Genomic DNA, 27,106 nt, shown 5'->3' on the forward strand with positions numbered 1-27,106 from the left:
TTTGCACTTTGCAGCTAAGGATTAAATTAGAAGTATCTAAAAACATCTCAGTGACGATCTTTGTTCTCTCTTCAGTAGTAGTAGTGATTAAATGCACAAGATTAGGATTTGTCTGGAAATCACACAAGGAGTCCTACAAAGCTAGATCTAGGACAAGATAAGATTCGTGCTGTGCCATGGTCACTAGGCCATTCTTCCATGAGAATGAATTATTCCCCTGCTGCTGAGGTGAGCTGTCATGGGGGAAAGGGTGATTTTTCTTAAATGTCCTTCTGTGGGGTTGTCAGACAGTTGTTTTGTTGGTCTCTGAAGTACTCAGCTGTACATGGCTGCATGGCTCTTCACACGCTGTTGAGGATTGTAACAGCTTTCTCATTTGCACTTGTCTGGCATGAGCAAATTATTTTACTTGAAGGCAAAAGGAAGTATGCCTCTAAGAACAAAAATGAGTGACTTTAAAACAGTTATCATTTTTTATAACTACAAATGATCAACTTTAAAAAGTAGCATGTTTTCAGAACACAGTATAAAAATTGTTGAAAGATTTTTCTGTACTTGCTCATCCCAAGTGATTTGAATAAGCACTTTAAAATTCAATTTTCTCTGGATTATAAAATTAAACTGAAAATTAACATATTGAACTGAAGTTTGTCCAGATTTCTCCCTTCTGTTTCTAATGAGTACTTAATTTTCTTTGCAAATAAACTTCTAATGTGTAGTAAGTTGGCCAAAGAGACAAATCTGGGGAGGTTTTTTTTTTCTCCAGACGATGGACTTGAGTCAGATATACAACAAGAATCCCTGAGCCACTTTCGTTGCTGGACTTGAATGTTTTTCAGGGAGTCCTCAAAATGCTGATGTTTGAGGAACACCAGTACTGTCCCTCTACTTCGTTCTAGTAGATATCCCCCTATTGAATTTAAATACTGACTAATGGTCTTGTTTGGAAAATACCTTCAACTAACAATGTTGTTCCAGGTTACTAATGCTATGATTTTAGGAACAGGAACCTTCAGAACAGGACCTTTGATTTTAAATTTTTTTAATCTGTAATTGTGATGTTGTATCTCTTTACAGTGATGTGACTTTAGAAATGTCATTGTCCGTAGCAAGGATCTTCTGTGTCAAACAGAGCTGTTTCAGTTTAAAGCCGTGACTCTAGAAAGAGGTGAATGGTTATTCCAGATCGACTGAGGCCTTTTTATTTTGCAGCTTTAGAATACTCCACACAGATTGCTAAATTGTCTGTATTCTTAAACATTTTCTGTAAATCCTGAGAGGAATAAAATCGGAGTGTGAATCAAGCTGTTGCTACTTACTTTGCTAGCCAGTACTGTCTCGTTTCTTTGTGCTTTCTCTTCTCATCTATACCTACCTTGAACTTAAGGTAGAAGATCTTTGGGGCAGGAATTGTTACCCATTGCTGTGCTGGTTAATCATCTGGCATAATGGAGTCTTTGTGTGAATATGGCTCTTTGTCCATATCAACATCCAAATACTAAAATATTTTAAGGTAAAAATGTCATGAGTGTGTTACAAGCATTTTTGTAGAGTATTATCTACTGGTGAAAATGTGAAAATGGGGGGGGGATTATATTTTAGGTCAATGTTTCATTTATCTGAAAAATTTCAGTGCCTGTGTGATGTATCATTAACTACAGAAAAAACAGTGATTAGGCATGTAGCTTATTAGCATCCCAGATTTTAAGCTTATTTTCTCTTTGACTCACAGCATAGCAATAGAATGGTTTATGTGGTGAAACGATGTGTTTTCCTACCTAGCAGTTTGAATTGCTTTGAACTTCAACATTAACTCTTAATTTGAAGATTTATGCTGCTTACTTATTTCTAAGACTTTTCTAGAAACAATCAAAATTGAATGCTTTGCGAGCCATGTGCCCAGATACTGAATTTTTCTCAGGTTGAAGCAATACTTACCTGAAGTGTATTCCTTTATTAAGAAAAAAAACAAACACAAAAAGGAGCGGTGGTGGTGTGGGACGCAAGTTCTACATGTCACTGAGCTAATGCAGCACAAGTACAATCTGTTTTTGTGGCTGTTGGAAATACAGTGGGATCTATCCTAGCTTTTGATCACGATCGAGCTATAACGTTTTCTTCTGCCTTTGAAGAGATGCAACGCCTCACGTTCCTTTTACATACTTTGTATGTGGATTGCACAGTTTCAGAAATCCATGTCGGAGCCTTTTATTAAGCAGTGGTAATTAAGTTTCTCAAGGAATTTTTTTTTTGCTGGGTTATTAATTTTTTGCACTTTGTTTTACACAATATGAATTACTTCTAGATGAATATCAAATTGTGGTCTTTTGTCTCTTTGAATGTGTTTACACTGGAGCCTGATGGATTGAGGAAGACTTGAGAGTTTCATAGAATACTAAGATATTAGGGTTTATTATATTAACTTTTAGGTAGCCTAAACTATCTTGCTGGGGTACTTTTTTCTGCAGATCAATTTAAACTGGGAAAGCAAAGCAAGAGCTGTAACTCAGCCTTATTATAATTCTTAGACTTCGCAACTGAATAGGAGCCCCTGTTTTGTTGAGGGTTTGTAGTATGACTTGGTGTCTAAATCACTCCATTTCAAAACAAGTCTAGCATACATTTTCAGCTTTAGTTGTGAGTTTCCTGACTTTTACCTCAAAATAAGCACTGCAGATTTGATTTGTATAAACAGCGTTAGTGTTTGAGGAATCTTCTGACTGCAGATGCCGAGGCTGGATTAGGAGAAATAAGACTGCAGAAAATATAGGATTAAGAAGTGAGTGGTTGTGTTTCTAACCAGCTGAACTCTAGCTCAATTCTTTAACTTGCCTCCCTGGTAGAAGAAAGGAAAGACGGAGAGAAATGTAACGCAAAGGCAATGCTTTCCAGTTTAACAGCTGTCTGAATTGGTATACACTTGTAAGTAGGAGTAATTTAGATGAGTTTTCTCTCCTAATGTAAAGTCATACGGTGATGTTTAATCTGTATCTCACACAGGTATTTTTTTTTTCTGTAAAAGGTGTCTGTAAATGTGCCTAATGACCCTGGGCAAAACATGTTGTAGAGCTGGCTGCGGCCCCTGTGCTGGGGGGTGCAGGGTGGTGGGCAGCAACGGCACTGCCTCCTGCCAAAAGCATCTAGGGCGATTCTGGGTAGAGATCTTGGCAGCTCGGCGACTGCCAGCTGCTTCGGGTTGAGGACAGACACCAGAGTGTCAGTTAGGGACCGCGGTGCTGGAGCACAGCAGCGCTGAAAAGGAATGTGAGGAAGATGTAGTCAGCGAGAGCCTGTGTCTGGGTCCTTGCACAACTTTGCCATGACAGAGAAACTTGTCATTTCTATAACAACAAAGCTTAACTAACTTTTCAGAGACTATTGTTTAGGTTTATCGTGGTATATGTATTGTATATTTATTTTTTTTTCCACAGAAACCTGCTAATATTTTAGTTATGGGTGAAGGTCCTGAGCGAGGAAGAGTAAAAATTGGTATGTTTATATCTTTGATAAGTCCCAGTGTAGCATTTAAGTTAGAATGTTCTGAAGGTGTGCAGTTGTACCACCTAAAGTAGTCACTGTAATAGTAGTATGTGCCTGGGCACATTGCTTAAATGCTGTTTTCCGCGTGACTGGCTTCTTGAGATTAGCCCCATGCACCAGTTCTGACAATGAAATGTTGTAGCCTCATCAATGAAAAGTGGAAAATGTCATTATATTTTGTTTAAGTGGGTGTTTGTGTGGGATGGGGGATTTTGATATGGGGATAAAGATGATAGCTAGCTAGGGGAAAGGAGGAGAAAGAAATGGGATTTTAAAATTTCCTCCATTTACCTCTGCAATGCCATGACATTATCTTGCTGCTGCTTATAAAACCTAAATAGGGAACTGCTCATTACTACAAACCTTAAATTTCATAATGGAATCAAAGGTGGCATTTAGCCTACAGAACGTTCTTGAGAGAGTAGACAGGTCCCTTGGAGATAAGCACAAGGGATCTTAAAGTCCAGAAAACACAGTAATCCAGCCAAAATGCTTAGTGAGAACTACTGCTAAACGCTCAAACTGGGGTGTACCAGGATAGGAAGGACCCAACACTTTCCCCACTGTTGTAACATTTTTCTGGTGGGTGTTACTGTTCACAGTGAGAGGATAATTTGTAGAATTTCACTTGTTTTAAATTAAATAAATAAATAAAAAATAACTGTAGTCTAACAGTAATAAGCTATACTGTGCTGTGCATTAGCATGGCAGTGCCTTGATAGCAAACTGCTAATGCACAGCCTACTTACATTTGTTATGGTAATGCAGCCCTGTCTGGAAGGGTTTTTTTAAAGCTAGTTCATCTTTTTCGCTTCCCTCTGGCTTTCTTTAGGAGATTATTCTTCTGCATTGTTGCTCTGGTCTCTTACTGTTTTGTTTATCTGAACTATATTGTTAATCACCAGTATAATGATTTGGGGTAGGGTTTTCTTGGAGCGTTCGGTGCTGCTCTAGTCCTTCCCTTGCCCTCTGAAATCCAAGGAGCGGATGGGCCAGGGCTGAACGCTTCTGCAGATCCTACCCTGAAAGTTTTAACGCCCTTCCGAGGTTTAAGGTTTGACAGGTAGAGGCAGAGGTGGTCTCCGTACAGAACTACTACAGCACGGGCAGCGGAAGGGTAAATTTCTGCCTGTTACCTTACTCTTCACGGAGCGGTTACTTCCAAAATTGAGAACGTAGGTCGTCCTCTGGGCACGTTCACTTTCAACCATGGTGGTGATGTTGGCTGTACACAACTATTTGCTAGTAATGGCACATAGACCACCCATTTATTTCTTAATTGATAGTTTTGAATTAATTTGGGAATAACTTAGAGCACAACTAAATTCAGTCAGACTCTGTTAATGGACAGGTGAAAGATTCTGTATCGGACCACCAGTCCTCTGAGCCATCCATTCCCAGTGGGGAAGGGAGAGGGGCGGGAACGGACCCTGGGTTTCTAAGTGTGCTATCAAAATGTAGATATATTTTTTTTTCTTATTTTCTTAAGATATTACCACAGCAGGAAAAGAATGCAGAAGTTATACCCATACCAAGGGCTTCCACTTTTCCAGTGTAAATAATTTTTCTAAAAAATACATAACTGGTATTTAACTTAAAATAATTTTTGTAGGCTTTTTGTGTCGTTTTGAGTCATAAATTCACTTTCTGCCAACAATTTTCCTTATTTTTCATAGTTACTAGTGACTTGATCATATCTTGAGTAATTGATATTTTAATGTAGAAAGTGTAAAATGTTTCTCTTTTTAAATGCATTAAAACAATCATAAATAGGAATGGATATAAAAAAAAATGAAGGATTGTGTAGTCCAGTTGGAGACCCATATTTACACTGCAGCTTTCCCTCAACCATTGAGCTGTAGCATATAGGTCCTTTTTCCTCAGAATGGCTGCTCATCTCATTTCATTCGAGTCTTTCTCAGCATGTGTATAGCCCTGTACCACAGATTCCCTCTTTCGTGGGCTTTGGGGAGTGGTGGGTTGGGAAAGCGATTTTTAGTGATAGAATGCCTCCAAACAGAATTTTAAAATCATAGCCTAAATGGTATTAATACTGGTGTCTTGATACTGGAAATACATCTTGACAAAAAATTAGCAGGGGGGCAGATGCTGTAGGCTTAGCAGTATTTGTGCGAAGGCAATCTTGCTACAGCTAACTTCACGAGGAGGGAGCTTTTGTGATGTGCATGTATGTATTATAAATCATTCTAACCTTTGCAGAACTTGCGTTTTGCTCACACTTAAAATGCTATTTCTCAAAAGACAATCCTGTAATAACGGACTATTTTACCAGAGAATATCAGGTAAAATGAGTTGGGATTTACCAGTGTCCTGAGACAAGTGAGTTGATGCGCTTTTTCAGAACAATGGTTAATTCTTTGTTCTAAATGGCTTATGTTAGTAATGATTTATAATGATATACTTTGTAGGTGATGACATCCAGTAACTTCTACAAAAGCTTTAAGAAAATCTACTCACAGAGTTCCTATCTGCTACAGGCTGCGTTTGTGTTTGATTTAGCACAGTGATGGTAGCACTAACAAGTAGACTCAATCAGTTAATTGAAAAAAATATAACTGGTAGTTTTCCTAAAATTTTAAAGCATGTCTCTCTGAATTTTGCAGCTGACATGGGCTTTGCCCGATTATTTAATTCACCTCTGAAGCCTTTAGCAGACTTGGATCCAGTAGTTGTAACGTTCTGGTATCGAGCTCCAGAGTTGCTTCTTGGAGCAAGGCATTATACCAAAGCTATTGGTAAGTAAATTGGATAAAAACTTACTATTCTGTTCTTTATGCAAAGTGTACCCAAATATTGAAGCGTTGATGAATAGTACAAAGGACAGTAGCTGAGTTAATGGTACGTTGCTGATTCTTGAAGAAATACTAAACTTGGACAAATTATTTAGTTTACTGTGACCTCTGGCTAGATATAGGAATGAAATATTTCTGGATTTTGGCTCCAAATACCCTTTGAAGCAACATAACTTCATGTAGCTTTCACACAAGATTTTCATAAATGCTGGTAGAGATCCTACAAAATATGGATGCATCTTCATTAGTAGAATTTGGATGATGATTATGATGAGGCACAGTACGTTAATGTTATTAGAGGTTTTAGCCTAGTGAAATAAATGAAATAAGGAGAATATATTGGCTGCACTGAAACTGAACTGTGAAAATAAGCTGCATTGTAACCTCTCTGTGTCTTTTTCAAAGCACAAGTGTGAACAGGAGTTGCTTGAAGTAGTCAGATGTGATAGGTGTCACGCAACAGGCTAAGCTGTGCTGCTGCATCAGGCATATCCAGAAAAACCGAACCCTCGCAGAATGCAGATGCTGTGAGGATGGCATTAGTTACATCAGCTTGATGCTGGATCCTCCTCACCACTTAAATTCAGACCAACAAGTATGAATTTAACAGCTTTGGCGTGGCGTGGTTGACTTCGCTCTGCTGTCTCTACTCTTGCCAGCTTGGGGGTAAGAGACTGACGGCAGGAGCCGTTGTGAGCTGTGGATGCAGGGCAGGAGTAGCCCAGTAGCAGGCTAGTGGATGTGAACAGCTTTGCCATGGAAGGGTGAGAGACTGTAGGAAAGAGGACTGGAAGTTTTTTCTCTTGTTGGCTGGTTTAAAAGATGTTTTAAAACCTGGCAATTATTTTTGAGGAAATAATTTCGCCTACAACGCTCCACTGACTTTGCACGAACGTGGAGGTTGTGTGTTGGTGTACAGATTGTTGTTTCTGTAACCTGAAATTCTTTCCTCAGACCTTCGCCATTATTTTTTTAAGATCGTGTCAAATGTTTTTGTCAGAAATTCTAACATGTATGACTTCAATGTATTTTCATTTACCTTTCTGTTAATACTGTATTTCTTTTAGAAATTAAATACATTTCTTTATATGTTCCTTTAAATTGCTTTTTTTGTTGTATTTGCATGTTTTCCTTCACTTTACTGGCATTTTCTTCTGCTTGCAGCATGTCAAACTGCATGGATGGTCAGAGCCTTTAGTACATTTTTTTTCTTCAGCATAGATAAAAACTGACTGTATAGAAACACTAAGTAATGGGGTTATGCGCTCTGCATCATTTGCTTTTGTCCTTGTTCGTGACCTTTTCTTATTCATTCAAGGTTCAATGTAACATTACTTTATGTAAATGAAAAATTGCTTTTGTATATACTAGAAAAAACGGGGGAAACAATTAGCAAAATTCAAGCTATCTGATTTTGCAGGTTGGGACACAACAGTTAAACCCTCAAAACCTTTTCTGTTTTTTTGTTAAATAAATGCTATCAAAAAAAGAGATGAGGTACATGGGCATGGAGTGATTTTCTTGTTACTCTCTTCAAAAGGTTTTATAGATAGCATTTGGCTTATTCCAATATCACTGCTTTTCAACTTGTATTTTTTGGGTCATTTCATACTTATTAAAGCCAGTGGCTGATCAGAGAGGGCACATGACTTGGGAGGGACAGTATGGCAGTGAATGGGCAAGGTGTTGGTTGGCTTTTCTTCATTTGTATTTTATGCACGGACAGTTACCCAAATAGTTTCCTTTTTTTTTTTTTTTCTTAATCAAATTAACTTTTTACAGCAGTAAATGGAAACTACACTTTAAAAACCCCACATAAACTTGTATGATACTGCCTCAGCTGCTGAATTGTGTACCTCTATCCATACCTAAAAGGAAAAGTCAAGGAAGTGTTGCACTTCTGCGATAGAAACTTGATGTTTACCATGCAGGGACCCTATCTCTGATAAGCTAAAAACTAACACTTTACCTTGCCAAGATGCTCTTGGAAAGATTAATTTGATTTTTTTTAATTTCTGTTCTCCTTTTTTAAAGATATTTGGGCCATAGGGTGTATATTTGCAGAGCTGCTAACATCAGAGCCAATATTCCATTGTCGACAAGAAGATATCAAAACTAGTAATCCTTATCACCATGACCAGCTGGACAGAATATTCAATGTAATGGGATTTCCTGCAGGTACATACTGTATTTTTTTTATCACTGCTGTTCAAAGAAAGATACCTATATTGCTTTCTTTGCATACGAAGGTGGCAGCTGATCAGCAAAGCTGTTCAAACACCATCTTTATTTCGTGAGTTACAAATCTAGAATTTAATGGTCATATTAGATATTTTTCTTATTATTAATGGTAGGGTTATCTTTATGTATACATGTACCAATGTTTTATATTTTTAAAAGGTCATATTTAATAGTGGATGGTTAAAAATCAGAAGGAATACAGTTCTGATTGTAGATTTGGAAAGTGACTAATGATTGTATGAAATGAGCGAAAAATCTATACATTTAGTGAAGATTATGTAGACTTTTAACTCATGCTAAATTAAATGTAGCATTGGGAAGTAGGGCAGGGTATTTAATTTTTTTCCCACTTGGTAGAAAGCTTGTGACGTGGAGCAAATTTCTTTATTCCAAACTGGAATAAAGAACTGGTTGCATGAACCAAAAGAAATTACAATGTGGATATCGCTTGTTGCATTTTCCCCTCAGTGCTGGTCATACTGTGTTTTTCTACAGGCTGTCTTGCATCTTTTCAGTTAGTGCTTTGTCTTCTAGTGTTCACATGATCGCAGATGTCAGAATAACAGGGGCCTTATTTTTGCTTTTTGGTCATCTTCTCACTGCTTGTGTTCCCTGCTGTTGTCCATTCACTATTAATCGTTTTCTTTACTGTTCTGGTGGAGTTTCTTCTTCCTATCACATGAATTTAATGGTCTTTGTTTGTGTGGTTCTAAATTTTTGGTATTAAATTCGCTGTTATTTTTCCCTTTGACTCTTTTTTGTCCTGTATGTACTGCATTGCTTCTATACTGCTGTATGAGATTCCTGAAAGTGTTGCCTTTGCATATTAAGTACTTTTATTTTCTTGAAAATCCCCATTACTTTTGCTTCTTTCAGCAGTACTGTCCTTTTCTGCTTTTAGCCTCGAATTTTACCCTTTTCTGATGCTTTTCTTATTTCATTTGGGTTTTACATTGTCTTTGTGTAGCTTACGTAAATGGGTGATACTCTCATTGTTTTCTGTTTGGTTTAAACAATCCTGTCTAATTGTCTGCATTTCATTTCTGAAGGTCTTTTGATTCTTTACCAAGAAATAGTGTTTTTCGTTGAATCGCAGAAAACTTTTTACTTTTTAATTGACACCATATTTGACAAAGTTTCATGTGTCTTTGGGATAGTGATAGGGAAAAGGAAGAATATTTTATTTAAATAATAAATAATTAATGTGATTTATTTATTCACTTAGTATTTTTAAGCTCCCAGTGTTCTGCTGTTGTGGTAAGACTCAGTAAAGATTTGACTTGAACCAAACTGCTTGCGCACAGAGCCCTTTCAGGAGTTACGGAGCGTAACATGTTTGAGGCTAGATTCTGGTAGCGAGTTTTTTGTTTTACCTTGAAATCCATTTCAGGTTTTGTCTACAAAGAGAAGTTGAGGTGAAACATTCTTTAATTGGAGTGTGCAAATGTTACTTTCTTGTAACCTTTTGTTAGCTAACAGTATTTCTTTTAGGTTGTGACAGCACAGATTTACACAGTACCCCTGGGCATTTTCCTGTAACTACAGACGTGGAAAGATCCCTTCGAAGGAGACAGCTTTTGCGGGAGTCTTGTGTACTCCTGTCCTGAGATCACGACTGTGCCTCAATAAATTAAATAACAGTCCTGAAGGGTGCAAGCACAATGGTTGACATGTTTTTCTTCTATGTTGTCTTATGGGCACGTGGTGATCTTCACCGTAGCTGGCAGCTGTTTTTTAAGGTTCTTGAGTTAATCAGCACACAACTGGAACCTCTTAGGTGTAGTCTAAGATTTATTGTGAAGAGTTGATGAAAGAATATGAGCCGAGGAGTACAAACAAACAAGTAACTATAAGGTTAGAGAAGCAGACTTAAAAAAAAAAATCAGGGCTGCGGAGATCCATGGAAAGCTGTTGCTTTACTTGGAGGGGGGGGGAAGAAAAAAATTATTAATAAATATTGATTTTGCAGATAAAGATTGGGAAGACATAAAAAAGATGCCCGAACATTCAACTTTAATGAAAGATTTCCGGAGAAACACGTAAGTCTTTACATTTCTTGTAGCTCAGGTTGTTTTCTATGTGGATGCTGAACAAGGAAATGGTTATGACTGAGATTGTGAAAAGAAGAAAAATGAAGTTCTTTCATAATGGTGAACTTGGACTGTTGAGGTGGTGTGAATCAGAAGAGTAGCTGGACTGTGAAGGGTGAGGTGGCAGGTGTGAAACCAGTGATGCCAGTAAGGCCCCCCCCCCCCCCCCCCCCCCCCCCCCCCAGCTCTGAAGGTGGCAAAGCACAGTTTGTCACAGCTGTGTGGTACTGGAAATTATTTTTCTGTGATAGCTGCCTAAAAGGGATCTTGTAACCTTTTGCTGTTTCCAGCAAACAGTGGGTATAATTGTCAGGTTTGGTGTCTAGGGTAGCTTATGAAGGCTAAAGAAAAGAATACCTTTCAATTTTGTTGTCACGTTGCCAGAGTCTTAATACCTGCACTTAAGACCCTGCCCTGTTGCCTTGTTCCCGTGCTGAGGGATTTGGGGCTGTACTGTTGTATACAGTTCTTGTATCTGCCGTGCTATTGCAACCATTTTGAAACCTTATTTCCAAGCTTCTTTTTTAAAAAGTGAATTCATGGATGTTCTTGTAGCAACCTGTACATTGCAGGAGAGTGTTAAGATGGGCTTAGTATTTATCTCTACGTTTACTGGCATTAGGTATGGACAGAATGGAACTATATAGTAGTGTTTTTACAAGCAGATGAAGGAAAGAGATGAGTTTCTGTAGTGTCTGAATGATTTTTAAGAAGTCTCTGGTTTTGGTAGTTGTGATTTTTCCCTGGTTAGTGGATTAGCAATGGAGACTGAACTATTCTTATTAATGTATTTTGCGGCTACTAAGAAAGCTTTGCAGCATGAGTGATTTGCATAGTGGAAATGTAACTTTTTTTTTTTCCTTTTCTAGGTATACCAACTGCAGCCTTATCAAATATATGGAAAAACATAAAGTTAAACCAGATAGTAAGGCATTCCACTTGGTAAGTTCTTGCATGCATTAAAAAAAAAGTAAAATCCCTCATATAAGTTAGTTGTCCATAGTGGGAGTTGAGCTGGTGTCAGGTACACTGTGACTAACTTTATAAAAAACACACCTTATTTTATTGTAAAAAGTTAGGAATGAAACTCTGCAGTCTGAGAATTGCAAAACCATTTTATCTTCTCACGTTGATAACACGATGCTGTGAGTCATGCTGGATTAGTTTGTCAAGTACATCAGAAGTTTTCAGTCTTTAAATAAAGTTGAGTTTGTAATTTTATTTGCAGTGTGGCTGCAACTCTTAGCCATTTTGTTGCTTTGAATACTTTTTATTTTAAAAATCCTAAATGCCTGTTTTTTTACATATTCATTATTAAGCGTACATCTTAGACTTAAAACAAAGAAAAATTAACTTGAGAGTTGAACATGTAGTTTGGGAAAATTTTAGTATGTCTTCCTGGTGCACTACTCCTTTGGAGCTTTCTTATGAAAACTTCCTAATACTCTTACAACAACGACCTTCTCTGGAACATACAACTTTTTTTTTTAATGAAGACTCCAGTCAGAATTAGACACTTGCTCAGCCCTGGAAGTGTCTGCATTGTTTCAGAAATTACTATCTTTGACAATTTCTTCTATGTTTAAATAACATTCAAGTCTCTGAAATAAACTTGATAGATATACACATATGGAGAAGACAGAATTTAAGTATATCTAGTCTCTCTGAATGGACATTCTTTACCTTGAAGTTTCCAACTCAGATTAAATGTTTTCAGGCTAGAACTGTAAGATAAATATATTATTTGGGTGGCAGGAGTGAGGGAAGAAGACAGGAAGGTCTTGGATCTTGATGTTGGACGTGAGAGGAATAAATTGGAGAAAGGGCAAGATGGTGAAGAGGCCTGGCTGTCTGAGGACATGTGGCTTTTGTTCAAGTCATTGGAAGCTGTACCTTCTCTGATGATCAGAACCAACGGTTTTAGGTTTTCGTGGTTTTTTTTAACCCCGTCTAAAATAGAATGTATAATCAAGTTTTAGATTAAAACCAAACAAAAATATAATCAGGTGAATCAAGTAATCATTGCAAGAAGTTACCTGGCAGTTGTACCATAATGCATCGTCTACTGTGAAGTGTCTCTGCTTTCTAAGGTTAAAAGTTGGTGAAACACTAGAGCTATTTACATAAGCAAGGAAACTAGTCCTCTCTGGTTAGAGATTCTGGATTTTTAATGGATTTTTATATCCAAGTAGAACTGAAAGCTGCTGAGCAGTCAGTATAATTTGTGTGTAATGCAAAAATAATTTATGTTGGTATGTGAATAACTGAAGTGCCTATTATGCACAGGCAAAGCAGTCCATCCCATTTTGCCCATAATTAATCCAGTTACCATGTAGCTATTTATAACAGGGCTTCGTAAATGCATTTTTAGTATTTAACAAAATGTTCTATGTTTTAGCGTAAAAATACACACTTTAAAAAGGATATATTTAATATAACAAGTAGATAACATCTAATATTCCTATTGAAGCCTAAATAATATTTCTGAAAACGTTATTGTGAAGTAATTCAGCAAGCAAAAAAAATGAACATGAAGTGTCTGTTGAATATGATGTTTTGCATAGGATGGTGTTTGGATATAAAAACTCATCCTTGCACTCATCAGTGAAGGAAACTGAGTGAATCTGCAGATCTGTCTCATCTGCTGCTCTAGGCAGGTGTTCCACAAACCTATGCAAACGCATGTATCAGTACTTACCTTTCCAGCTCCACCTTCTTTGAGAACAAACATGATGCTTGCCATCTGTCCTATGAGGAAAGGCTGAGGGAGCTGGGCTTGTTCAGCCTGAAGAAGAGAAGGCTGAGAGGGGACCTCATAAATGCTTATAAATATCTGAAGGGTGGGTGTCAGGAGAATGGGGCCAAACTCTTTTCAGTGGTGCCCAGCGACAGGACAAGGGGCAATGGGCACAAAGCAAAGCATAGGAAGTTCCATCTGATCATGAGGAAGAACTTCTTCCCTCTGAGGGTGACGGAGCACTGGAACAGGCTGCCCAGGGAGGTTGTGGAGTCTCCTTCTTTGGAGATATTCAAGACCCGCCTGGACAAGGTCCTGTGCAGCCTGCTGTAGGTGACCCTGCTTCGGCAGGGGAGTTGGACTACATGACCCACAGAGGTCCCTTCCAACCCCTAACGTTCTGTGATCTACGAGTGGGACTTTAGACATATTTGGCATCTGAAGCTCTCAGAATTAGGCTCGTGTTGCTGAAAATCTCATGTTAGGCTCAAAATGTGAAAGTGGCTGGCTATCACTGGTGGTGAATAGCTGAGAAAACTCAGTCAATCTGCCTACTAAAATCAGTTGCGTTAGATTTTCAGATTATACCTAGACGATCTAACATAGAAACCTTCTCCATGCAACAACCTGTGTGACATGGTCAGTTACTTCATCTTCAAGTAACGCAAGTGCTTTTCCCCCTCCCTTAATTCCTCGACTATTTCTTTCTCACTACTCTCTGGTCTGGTTGTGTGACACCAAGCGCAGGTAAAATGCAGTAGTTTAGGCTGTGCTGTACATTTTGGCATTGCATAAAATAGACTTTCTCTGAATGAACTAGCTTCTATTAAGAGCCATGAGTGCTCTGGCCAAGCTGACAAGAAATTTTTCATCTGTTCTCCCAGTCTTGCAATTTTAGAAATTGTTTTAAATACAAGAACAAAGTTAGACACAGAAAAATCACATGAGAACAGCTTAAAATACTCCAGCATTTTCTCTTCTTCCTGTGGTATCACAACAGGGTGATAACTGTTGGAGTGTCTTTAACATTTTTATTCGACATGTTTGTATTTATACCAAAAAGCAGTGGTTACATTAAAATGCCAAATTAAGGAGTGGTGTCCTTCACCAGGCCTCTATCACCCCTCGGTCCTTGGTCATATCTCTTAATACTGAACAAGAGGACCAGGAGGTGAGTTTGAGTGTGGACCCCTGACTGAACATGCTACTCTACTGCTGCCTTGCCCACTCACTCTGGGTTGGACCTCTGCCCACCTTCCCCTCAACAAAACTGGTAGCGAGAGTGAGAGCTTCATGCAGTTTGAATGGTGTCAGTGTCGCGCAAGCTAAAAAGCAGGGTATTTAGTAGTGTAGACATAGCCATGTTCTTTCGTACCTCCATAGATACAGATTGTGAGCTAAATAGAAGAGAGTAGATTTAGATCAGATATAAGGAAGAAATTCTTTACTGTGAGGGTGGTGAGGCACTGGCACAGGTTGCCTAGGGAAGCTGTGGCTGCCCCCTCCCTGGCAGTGTTCAAGGCGAGGTTGGGTGGAGCTTTGAGCAACCTGGTCTTAGTGGAAGGTGTCCCTGCCCATGACGGGGGTGGGAACTAGGTGATCTTTAAGGTCCCTTCCAACCCAAACCATTCTATGATTCTGTGAAGTACTGTGAAGTTTATCAGTAATTAGCTCTAATAGGATCCTCTCAGTTTTCTGCTGACTGCTGTCTATCAGAATAATTCAATGAAAATCGGATACCATTTGAAAACCCTGGTCCTTCCAAAATAACATCTCAAAACCCTGTTCAGGGGCCATCAAAATCAGAAGGTGTCTTAGGTTTGCAGTCTCACTGTTTGAGTGAACTGCAGATGGATGCCTTTGGCCCCTCCACCAGAGTCTGAACAAGTTCAGCAAATATCTTAGTAGTTCTTCCAGAGATATTCCAGGATCTTACTCTTCCATGAGCTGTCTCACAGCCCTTTTTACTCTCTGCTTCAGAACAGATAAAAAATCTGTTTATATCTAGAATTGTAAAAATATGCCAGAAGTAATAATTCCAGGACTAGTAAATCCAGAGATTGTTGTCATTGCCAGAAATGAAGTGTTTTGATTTCCCAACTTGAATTCACCAGATTTGTTCCCTCTTTACATGCATATGGTCTCTTTTCACATGCACAACTGATGTGTTACATGAGACAACTTTGGCTCCTTCCTGCTTTTGCAGCTTGCTTTTTTTCCCCCCACTTTCACTTTCCTGATTTTTTGTTTTTCTGCTTGCTTATTTATGCCCTAGAAAATGGGTACACAGCTGCTGCTCCTGGTTAATCGAGTGGTGCTTCATCTTCCATTTGGTTACTTTGGTCTGTATCAACTGCAATGATTGTCCAGCTCCTTCCTGATATAGAAGGTTTATTGCAGTTTTGTTAGGTCATTCAGCCAGGTGGTCTTTTAATTGAACAGTTTTTAAAATAGAAAATATTTGTAATAATAGGTGGAAGAGTCACTTCAGTGCTGGCGCCTGAACAAGGGGGCAAAATAGGACTTTTGATCCCCTGTGTGATAATGGTTGCACAATCATTAAACTTGTCTTGTGACTTCTGTCTTCTGTTGCTGATTATGAGCAAGTTTGTTGACATCTGGTCAGTATGAGATGGACAGCTTTATAACCTAATTGCCAGAAAGGGTGCCAGAATTTTGCAATGTTTTTTGGTTGTGATGTTTTTCAGCATGTTGGCAATTCTTTCTTATTCCTTGCCTTCCCCTCTTCTAGCTCCTGCTTTTTGAGCTTTTGAGAGAAACAGGAATTGTTCTGTTCAAACTAATGTTCGACAAAGACTACGTGCAGGCTCAGAGACTTATTATGAGTCTGTGCTGATCATGTGGAAAAGAAAACTGGATTGATGGTGGCAATACATATTTATTATGTTGCTAACTGTGCCATTAAAACTGAAGGCTGAGGAGAGGAAATGTACTTTCCTAACTTTAGCTTCTGCAGCGTGGTCTGCGTTGTGGTTGTGTACACTCACTTCACAGCTCGTGAAAGGAGACGACCAGTTCAGACATAGATCACAATACTGGATCTCTATAAAAAGGTGAATGTAATACCATGAAAAGTATGAATAGGAAGTGTAAAATTAATTATTTGTATATGTAGTTTCTGCATATCTTGTTACATCTGTGACAAAAGAAAAAACTATAGGCTTTGTGTAAGCCAAATATGTGCACGTTGCATCTTCTTGTGGGAAGGGAACAGACCATTCAAGCTGCTGGTACATCTTTGAATGTTTTTGTTAGAACATTTGTGACTGAGTGTCCTGGGTTTCACAAGTAAAAAGTAGATGTTCTTTGATGGGCAATGAAGTTAGTTTTAACAAGAGCGAAGAATGTGATTGTGCCATTCATGGTTAGGGTTTTGAGTTCAGGCGCATTTGTGTCAGCTCGTCTTTCAGGAGTCATATGGTGAAGTTTCAGTAAACAGTTTTGGTAATGCAGAGCTTTTCATCTTTTTTTTTGCACAGCTTCAGAAATTGCTCACTATGGATCCAATAAAGAGAATTACCTCAGAACAGGCTATGCAGGATCCCTATTTCTTAGAAGATCCTCTTCCTACATCCGAGTAAGTGGTCAGTTTATTAACCTATCGGTACATCCAGAGATGCTTTAGAAATGCGTGCTTTCTCTCTGCTATAAATACATCTGTGAATATTGAGCTAAATACTTACTGTCTAACAACTGAGGAAAGCTATAACCACTAAAATGCCATTTGTGGGTTTTAAAATTAAGTAGCGTTCTTATTAATCTCTTGCTTTATGGAACTTTGATCCTATTAGTCGCAGCACTAATCTTGTTATTCACTGACAGGTTGATTATGCATGCTACAGATCTTTGTAGACAACTGCTAAGTGCCCGCAGGTCCACTTCTCTGCTCCAGAATGCCAGATGACACTTTCTAATTAGTTTACATTTTTCTGTCTTAGCCTTTGTTGCAAATTCAGTGGGTGGGGGAAATCAACTCTGTCTCTGTGCTGTCATCCTTAACAACTTAAATCCATTTTCTGTAGACATGCCTCTTTTTTGTTTGCGCAGGGAGATTTACAAAAGGAAGAAATTTTAGGGATAATTAATTCATTAAAAATGAACCTACTCTCTCGCCCCCAAGACTAGCCAGAGAACATGATTGCACATCTTAGGAAAACTATTAGCACATCATGTGTATGATTCTCTACTGTTATCTAGGGAAGAATTTATAAAATATGGTATGTATATTTATAAGCAATTAATTAAAAATTACATTATTTCACTAAAACCTACTCGGTTATTTATAACAGCTCATGACCTGTCTCTGATTTAATGTTCTCTTGTGAGTGATTTGCTTTTGCGGAAACTGCTTTTAGGACAGCATTTGGCTTTTTTCTCAACCTTAGGTTGGCATTTTGATGTGAATACACAATGAGTAATGCTAACAGGTGTACAAAGACTTTATTATAAGTACATTCTACTGATTAAGGACAGGTAAATATTAGCTTGCACTAGGCAGTAGCACATTCATGTTGACTATGAGATATGATTTACAGATGAAATTTCTGGTTATTTTTAAACTTTGTTCCAGGTGGTTTTATTAATAGTCAGTGGAGTTTCCAGGGGTATTTTTAGTTAGTCCTGAGACTGGGGTTTACACTATAACTGGATGAAGATAGCTCTTTGAGCCCTTGCAGATGTCTAATAGGTGGCATACCTTCCCAGCCACCAGTTTGGTCACCAGTTACCAGAAACCGTGAAAATTATTAGGATTTTAGATGAGTGTATAAGAGGCAACTGAAGATTAAAAATAACTGTGAATAGGTTTGCTATGTTTAGAGTATCATAAAAGTAAGACAGGGAAAACTCCATTAGTTTACAGGTATTAGGCTGTGGCTCAGGCAACTTGAAATTAGCGTGGGTGAAGTGTGAGTCTTACAGGTCTAACTCTTCTGTTCTAATACAGTGATAAATAGACTTTTCTGGGGGTCAGTGTTTTTGCAGGTTGTCAAATCCCTTACCCAAAACGAGAATTTTTAACAGAAGAAGAACCAGATGATAAAGGAGACAAAGTAAGTACTGGAAGAACAGTATCATCATGCTTCACTGGCTTTCACACTATTTCCTGTTTTCATGTTATTTCACGTACTGCTTTTGAGTTGAAATTTTTCTTTGTGTTTAAACAATTGAGAAGAACCAGCAGCAGCAGCAGGGCAATAACCATACTAATGGAACTGGTCATCCAGGGAACCAAGACAACAGTCACACACAGGGACCCCCACTGAAAAAAGTGAGAGTTGTTCCTCCTACCACTACCTCAGGTGGACTTATTATGACCTCAGACTATCAGGTATTTGTTTTATTCATATATTGCATATTTGAGTCTCATGTTTACAACAGTGTTTCTTTAAGCTGAAGAAGTAGTTCTGTAAATGTATTAACTGTAATTTTTGGCATCGTTCAGATGTTTTTTCAGGTGCACTTAGTTGATACTTTGCCTGTAAATTGATACACTGATGCTTTTTAAGTTAGCAATTTCAAGGAAATTAGGATCAGAGATTGTTACAATTACTAATTTACTACCTTCATATTGGGGAATGTGCATTGTGGGCCAGGAGCCTGTTGTGCTGTGCTCTGTATCACCTGAAAATACCATTCTTTATTTGAACAAGCCTGTAATGGTAGGAGGCAAAGGATATTGCAGTAAACAAGCTGCGAAATAAGAATCTGAATAGGAACAGTAGTTGTGCAAATGCATGGGAAAGCAGTATTTTGGTTGGCAAGCAAAGACTTGACACAATGCTGTCATAATCTCTGTTCTGAAGACCAAGGGAGATTCCCGGTTGAGTAAGCCCAGTATTACAGATCTGAAGAGACAGGTGAGGTTTTGGCAATCAGTGCGCGAGGAAGAGGGGGAGTGTAGGAAAAAAGCTTGAGGAAAACTTGAAAACTGATTTTCAACCTTCCTGCATCTGAGCTTATGTCAAACATTAGGGAATCAGAAGTGTCTGGAGGAAGAGAATATCTGAGAGTCATCCCAGGGAATGATACCTGAATTTTGAGATTACTCCCAGAGATCAGAGAGAAGAGAGTTAAGGACAGAACCCTTAGTTAGTGCAAGCTAAGAAATCACAAAAGAGGAGCAAGGAACACTTTTCAAATGACATGCACAGGAGTAGTTAGAGAGGTGACAGATTTTGGAAGCCTAGGGAATAGAAGCTCGCAAGAGGAGGCACACTGGTGGAAATGTTAGCCTGCCGGAGCTGATAGATGCGGGTTCACATGGAGTGCATAGTGCAGAAGGCTGATTGGAAGAGAGTCTTGGATGGAATCGAAAGATGGGGAAGTCAGAAATTCCTGGCAGTCTTTTCAGTTAATGTAAAGATGAAAAAAGATAGTCTCTCCTTCCCTCCCTCCCCTAATATCTGGAACCCACTCAGCTATGCTTCTGTACTGTAGTGGAACTTGGGGACAGTTAAAGAATGCTGTCAATAAAACTGCTGCTGTCAACGTGCTTTTCACAGTTTAATACTGTTGCTCTATAAACACGAACAGTTTTGAAATCTTTCATTTTGGAATTTGTTCTTGAGAGTACCAGGTGGTCCTGACAGGCTGCCTGGAGGCATTACCCTCATCCTTGTATAGATCTGGGTATTTCCAGCGTCGGGTAAAACTTGAAAGTACTGAAAAGATGTAAACCAAGGTCATTTTCAGGAGCACTACTGTGAGATCCTTCAGAGAGTCCCCAAGTGCCTTTGCTCAAGTTATCCCAGGACACCAATAGTGTATCAGTTTTCAGGTTTGTTCTCCTTGAACAACAAAGATTTTTAGAGCTGTTTCAAACAGTGATCAGCCTTAACTACAGAGTCTCAGTGTAGTGTGCCTCTAAGTATAAACATTGTCTTTGTTTTGGTTGGATTATGCATCACATAATCTCCTTTACTGGAGATTCATCCTACTCAGTTTGGCAAGCTGCAAAGTTGATTGCTGTTTGGGCCTTTTAGCTGACTCTTTCTACTACTTCTGTTCTGTGTATGAAGGCAAATGCAACATTCTCTTCATCTTCCTCTCATGTTTAGTCAGGTATCTAAGGAGATTAGTGCAGAGGCTGCACATGCTGTGTCGGGGAGCCCCGTTTACATGCCCTATTTACACGCCTTTCACCTAATTTTGCTAATGCAGCTCAGCAGTTTGAACGAACTTCGGCTTCCACTTCTGTGAGCAGGAGCTGAGGTTTGCTGGTTGAGGAGTCAGAAGACTCAGATTGCTTCAGCAGGAGCTGATGTTGGTTTGTTTTCAGCTCATGCTCATCAAAACTTCAGTACTCTCAGATGTCCATCTCAGGTTTGTAGCTGGGATCAGGCCTTGTCAACAAATGTAATTTCAGAATAGTTTTGCTTGGAGATAGTGATAACTGCTACTTCGCTATCTCAGGAGCTCTTATGGGTAACTGGACCCCTCCTGACTAATCGTTTTGCTGTCTCTTTAGGAGGCAAAACACCTGTTTTTTAAAAAAAAAAAAATCTCCCTTCAGTCTTGTAAGGAGGCAGTGGGTAGATTCGTTCCGATTAAAGTATCTGGACAACGTGGTAATCAAAGGGAGGAGACTTGAACTTTCTGGCACTGGCACAAAAGCAATTGAGTTGCCTATTAGCAGTTTCAGATCTCCCTGAAAAAAATTCCTCACATTTTTTGCTTCTGATCCTGCAACTTGAGGAGACTGTGAACAAACACTACAATACAGCCCTCTGTTTTAATCAAACACCTGTTCCTTTGTTCTTCATTTAATTTGCTCAAATTCCCCATATAAAGCTTGTGAAGAAGGATTGCCATCTTCTGGGCAAGACACACTAAGACAGTTTCTCCACTCAGAAGTCAAATTACTCTCTGCAGAGCAAGCTGACCTTGTATCCTTTTCTGCCATGCATAAAAATAGTAGACACATGGCACACAGACTTCCTTGCCTTCTCATTTAAGTCTGCAATGTGACACTTCCAGAGGCAGTGTGACTAAACAGGCTGGAGCAATTGCTTTGCTCTGAGCTGCTGCAGGTGATAACCCTCTGGGGTTTATAATGGTGTTTAGAAAGGATTTTTGTTTTTTCTTAAGCAAAAGCCATTTGTTGCACTGGATGTCGTGGAAGAATCTGATGATTTTTAATTGCCTCTGTATTAAAATATGATCTGTTTTAGAAGTCGGGATGCAGAAAGTGTTTCCAGCTGACATGAGTGGTCAGTTTTTAAATGCTTGGGCTAAAAGAATATTCAGGGATTTTTGCTCTGTGAAGTACATCCTGTATTTGTTACATGGGGAAGGGTAGCCCGGAGCTGTGGCACTTTTGTTGACGATTGACTCAGACCATCTCTCAAGAGTGAAGGCAAATGTCACAGAAATGCAGTCGCTGTGTTAACAGTGCAGTTCAGCAGTGCTGGTTTGTTCCTGCTGGCACGAAGTGCTGCTCCAGCCATTTCTTCCCCTTTACACTGTACACCCCTAGAGAATTAGCTCCGTCCTCTGAGCAGGTGTTAACAAGTAGAGTTTGTCTTTTGATTTCTGCCGTCATCTCAGCATCTTGATCATAGCTTCTGTTCTAAATGGTGAATGGCAGGAAAAAAAATAATGGAGTTGCTATTTATTACGTTGTAATTTATTTTATAAAATCTGTAAATCTATTTTAATATATTACTTTTTCAGGATGTTGGTTCGCCATAGTTGTGCATAGGCAGGTCTCGGTAGCAATATCCTAGTCCTGCAGTATTCCTTAAGGAAGTCTCCAGACCTTGCTGACAATCCTAATACCTCCTGCAATATCAAGAGTTAGAAGTTAAACAGCAGTTTCTAAACACTGCAGCATTTGTGTGTGTGTACCTTAACATAAATGTAACATGATTTCATTACATTACTGGTTTTTAATTTAGTGAAATGTTCAATGCTATGAAGTGGTCATATGCTTCGACTGAAAATCCCACATGCCGTTCATTTTTTCCTTTAGAACGCATGATGTGTAAATAACTTTTAGGCTAAAATTGAAGTAGGCAGTTGTTGGTTTGCTCAGAGCTTCTTGCAATGATGCACTCTCCACTCAGTAAATAACTGTAGAAATGCTGGTTGAAAGGGGCCTCCAGAGGCCGTCTAGCCCCATCTCCCACTTGGAGCAGGACTGTTGCTAATGCTCAGTCAGGTCAGCCACGGCTTTGTTCAGCTGAGTCTTAAAAACCTCCATAGATGGAGACTTCACAGCCTCTCTAGGCAAGTTCTTTTAGTGCTGTAGTATCCTTTTAGTGAATTTTTTCCCTTAATGTCCAACCTGAACCTCCCAAGCCACAGCCTGTGGCCATTTCCCCTTGAAATATCTGGTTCCACTGAGAAGACTATGGCTGCTGTCTTCTGTAACCACTTGAAGGAGAGTTGGGCTGCTGCTAGATGACACCTTAACCTAAGGAATCGCAGCTTGCTCAGCCTTTACTCCTTGGTCACACAAAAGGGTGGCGAGCATATCATTTGTATAGCAAAACTTCTGGAATAATGCAGAGTGGCTCCTCAGCAGTAAGATGCACCGTTCAGACCTCCACCCCAGCACACCTTCTCGGTAAAGGGAAGGGAGCAAGTGGAGAAGGCCACTGCTGTGGGCGGTGGTAGCCTTGTGTAACACGTAGGTGTGCCATAGCTGTCTGGAGGGTTGACTGGAGGTTGGACTACGATGGGTATAGATTCAAAGCGGGTAATTAGGGTGCATAACTGAAGCATGGTGACTGTCACCTTCTAATCTGGTACTGCTGGTGTCCATACCTGTCACCTGAGTGAAAAGAAGCCTGGCAGTGCGGCTGCTTTGAGACTGTGCGTGCTTGGTACCTCTTGAAGAAACCAACCGGTAGGCAAAACTGTCTTGCAGTGTACCTGTTACAAAGGATTGCATTTCCTCTGCTTTCACCCCTCTGCAGCGTTCCAACCCCCATGCTGCCTACCCCAACCCCGGACCGAGCACATCGCAGCCGCAGAGCAGCATGGGGTATTCAGCTACCTCCCAGCAGCCGCCACAGTACTCGCATCAGACGCACCGGTACTGAGCTGCACCCCAATAACGTCAATGCACTGTCGCTGCGCTGCGGGACCGGCCGCGCAGCTGCCTGCCTGGAACCGGGCTTGGGCCACGAGAATGTACTGTACAACCACACCTCCAACCTGTCCGATCGCCACGATCCACCCCCTTCCACAGAGCGGAGTGGTGGCTCCCAGATTGTACCTGTTTTTGGGGTTAGACTTGAACAGAAAGTGCTAGCACAGTTTGTGTTGTGGATATGCTACTTCCATAGTTTACTTGACATGGTTCAGACTGGCCGGTGCATTTTTTTCAGTGACGGTCTGTAGCAGTTGAAGCTGTGAAATGTGCTAGGGGCAAGCATTTTTGTTGTTGTATGTGGTGAATTCTCTTGATGTAACAACTTTATCTGACCAATAGTACACAACATCTTTGAACTGGTACTTGAAGCATACAGTATATGTAACCATGGCAAAAAAAAGCAAACTAATCGTGACTCTGAGACAATTTTGATACACGTTTATTTTTAGTGACTTTTGTGGGTTGGTTCATTTTCCACATAGATCAATGTTTTATGACCGACACGATTGCTACGAGGAGATTTTTTTAAGAACATGAAAACATTTGCATTTTTTTCCAGCAATTACAAATGTCCCAAAGATTAATTTCCAACGTAAGTTTTTTGTTTTTAAATCTATGACTTGACTGGTATTAAAGCTGCTATTTGATAGTAAAATAAGTATGTTGTCATTGATATAAACATGTTTGGTTCAGCAAACAAACTAAAATGATTGTCATAGTGTTTTATTTTCTTTCTCCTGTTGGTGTTAATGATTTGTGAGCATGCTTTGGGATTAAAAAAGCATGAATGATATTTCCTAAAAAGGTGCGGCATCCATTCAGATATTTCATCATGATTTTTGAGAACCAGCTTGGTGTAGTGGATTTTCAATTTCATTCAGTTAATTATTTTTTTTTTAAATATTCGCACGTTGTTTAGGGGTGCCATTCATACAGCAGAGGATCAAGGTGTTAGGAGAGCCTTAGAGTTTATGAGGAAAAACTTACATACAATGTACTGTATCAAACTATTTTACATGAATGACACAAGTATTCTGAATTTAAAAAAAATCAAACATTGTTAAAACAAGGTGTTATGTAATAAATTTATTTTTCATAAATCTGCATATGACCTTTGCCTGTATTCCTTTTTACCAGCAACAACACCCCGCTCCCCTGTCGTACGTCTGTATCGGGTTGTGTCCCGAGAAATAGTATCCGACAGGAGTTCTTCTTGTAGGTGGGCGGGCTTCCATTAACTGCTGAAAAGCATTTATTTTTTAAATAGCAGAAAAAAATACAGCGCCTTCGTAAAATGTCATTGCCCCTGTTGTGTACACGTAGCTGGTTGGCTGGAGATACGCTGAAGGTGGGTTTATTACCAGCTACGTTTCATAGATCAGACAGCTCCTCTTCATCGACAAAATCTAGAGATGCTCCTGCCTGAACAGTCCTCCTAAGGTTTCTGTAACTCATTTTTATCTTGTATCTAATGCCACACCATGATTTTATGACATAAATACATACAATATATGCAGAATATTTTTCTGGAAGTGCTTCAGGTAGTGTGAGTATCAATTCATGTGATCCATTCAAATGCACTGAGCTGCTGACGGGGGAGAGGGGGCAAAAGCAAAACCCAATCGACAGCCAGCCCAAAATGCAAATAATATTTGAGGTGAAGATGAAATTATCTGAGTGGAGTAGAGGTTTGAGCACTCAGGAGACTTTAAATAAAAAAATCTGAGTGCACTTTATTCTGCTTTAGTAATACTGTGTGATTCCAGCTTCATTTTGACATAAAAGTCGTCAAAATCTGGCTTTCCTCAGTTTCTGGAATAAAAATAAATATATAGATGGAAGTCTTAAACTTCTTTTTGGTTTGTTTTTCAATCGAAAGCCTGTTCTCGTCCTTTCCATAACTTATTATATAGGCTTTGAACTTGCCTGTGTAGTAACTCTAGACTCTTAGCAGGTACTGAAATGGCAACAAGAGTAATTTTTCTTTGGATGAAGTACTGTTAGCCTAGATTTTTTGCTTTCTTATTGATGCATATCCATATTAATGCATAATAGTTAATGTCATTCATATTAATGCAAACCTTCCTTGATACCAGTATATTGTGATGTCTCCAATGCTTTGTTTAAAAGTAACAGGCTGGTTTTAATTTAATTCTGGCAAAGGGAAATGCGTCCAACAAAAGACAAAAAGGACTCTTGCTATTTGTTTGCGCTTGAATTTAATTTTCCTATTAAGGTATTTGAGATGAAGACGCAGCTTATCAACTAATTATAATAACTAAATTATACTCTACATTTAGTTCTAAATAGTCTGCTACTCTTATTTGCAGTAATTTCATTCTTTCTGCTCCATTTTTAGTAAACATACTGCAGATTACCTCAACAAACAGATCCTACAGGGAAGTCAAAGCTTAATATTTGACTTGTTCTGATGTCTGAGTCAGCTGGTCATTTGGGAGAAGGAATTTGAGATTTCTATCTCTAGAAATGTAGAAAGAAGAGGTTCAATGCTTGGTACAACCTCAGGTACCTTCAAGACAGGGCATATATCAGTTGCATATGAGGTTAATTTTTTCAGTCATAATTATAAATGATCTTCCGCATCAAATAAGCTTTTTCATACTGGTTTTAGGAATGCTGAGGCCAAGGCTCTAAATTACTTTCCTAAACTGTTTAAAAAAAACCCAAAATAATCCTGTCCTTATTATCACAGTTTGGGTTGGAAGGGACCTTTAGAGGTCATCTAGCCCTACCCCCCTGCAGTGAGCAGGGACATCTTCAACTAGATCATGCTGCTCAGAGCCCCGTCCAGCCTGACCTTGCATGTTTCCAGGGATGGGGCCTCCACTACATCTCTGGGCAACCTGTGCCAGTGTTTCACCACCCTCATCGTAAAAAATTTCTTCTTTCTGCCTAGTCTAAGCCTACCCTCCCATAGTTTCAAGCCATTACTCCTTGTCCTGTCAAAGTGAGCCTTGCTAAAAAGATTGTCCCCATCCTTCCTGTAGGCCCCCTTCAGGTACTGGAAGGCTGCTATAAGGTCTCCCTGCAGCCTTCTCTTCTCCAGGCTGAACAGCCCCAACTCTTCAGCCTTTCCTCACAGGAGAGGTGCTCCAGCCCTCGGATCATTTTTGTGGCCTCCTCTGGACTTGCTCCAACAGGTCCATGTCTTTCCTGTGCTGAGGGCTCCAGAGCTGGATGCAGTACTCCAGGTGGGGTCTCACCAGAGTGGAGCAGAGGGGCAGAATCACCTCCCTTGACCTGCTGACCACAATGCCTTTGATGCAGCCCAGGACACGGTTGGCCTTCAGGGCTGCGAGTGCACATTAGTGGGTCATGTCCAGCTTTTCATCCACCAGTACCCCCAAGTCCTTCTCGGCAGGGCTGCTCTCAATCCTTTCATCCCCCAGCCTGTATTGATAGCGGGGGTTGCCCCGATCCATGTGCAGGACCCTGCCCTTGGCCTTGTTGAACCTCATGAGGTTCGCACAGGCCCACTTCTTGAGCTTGTCCACGTCCCTCTGGATGGCATCCCATCCTTCTGGTGTGTCAACTGCACCGCTCA

At 39.6% G+C, this 27,106-nt stretch overlaps 1 protein-coding gene across 6 annotated transcripts in view; it reads left to right on the plus strand.

The window, feature by feature from the left end:
* CDK8 (cyclin dependent kinase 8) overlaps positions 1–24,607 on the plus strand; it is an 81,249-nt gene extending 56,642 nt beyond the window's left edge. For 3 of the 6 annotated variants that reach the window (XM_075419657.1, XM_075419698.1, XM_075419688.1), the window contains exons 5-13: positions 3,432–3,489; positions 6,165–6,296; positions 8,388–8,531; positions 10,564–10,633; positions 11,554–11,626; positions 16,922–17,019; positions 18,415–18,493; positions 18,613–18,771; positions 23,363–24,607. In XM_075419657.1, the coding sequence (XP_075275772.1) occupies positions 3,432–3,489; positions 6,165–6,296; positions 8,388–8,531; positions 10,564–10,633; positions 11,554–11,626; positions 16,922–17,019; positions 18,415–18,493; positions 18,613–18,771; positions 23,363–23,488 (939 nt within the window). In that variant the 3' untranslated portion in view covers positions 23,489–24,607. The remainder of the gene's footprint in view (positions 1–3,431; positions 3,490–6,164; positions 6,297–8,387; positions 8,532–10,563; positions 10,634–11,553; positions 11,627–16,921; positions 17,020–18,414; positions 18,494–18,612; positions 18,772–23,362) is intronic. The other 3 variants (XM_075419667.1, XM_075419677.1, XM_075419705.1) reach the window with 3 other exon arrangements.
* Positions 24,608–27,106: the final 2,499 nt, after the last annotated feature.

Source organism: Opisthocomus hoazin, chromosome 1, assembly GCF_030867145.1.
Source record: "Opisthocomus hoazin isolate bOpiHoa1 chromosome 1, bOpiHoa1.hap1, whole genome shotgun sequence".
NCBI classification, from domain to species: domain Eukaryota; kingdom Metazoa; phylum Chordata; class Aves; order Opisthocomiformes; family Opisthocomidae; genus Opisthocomus; species Opisthocomus hoazin.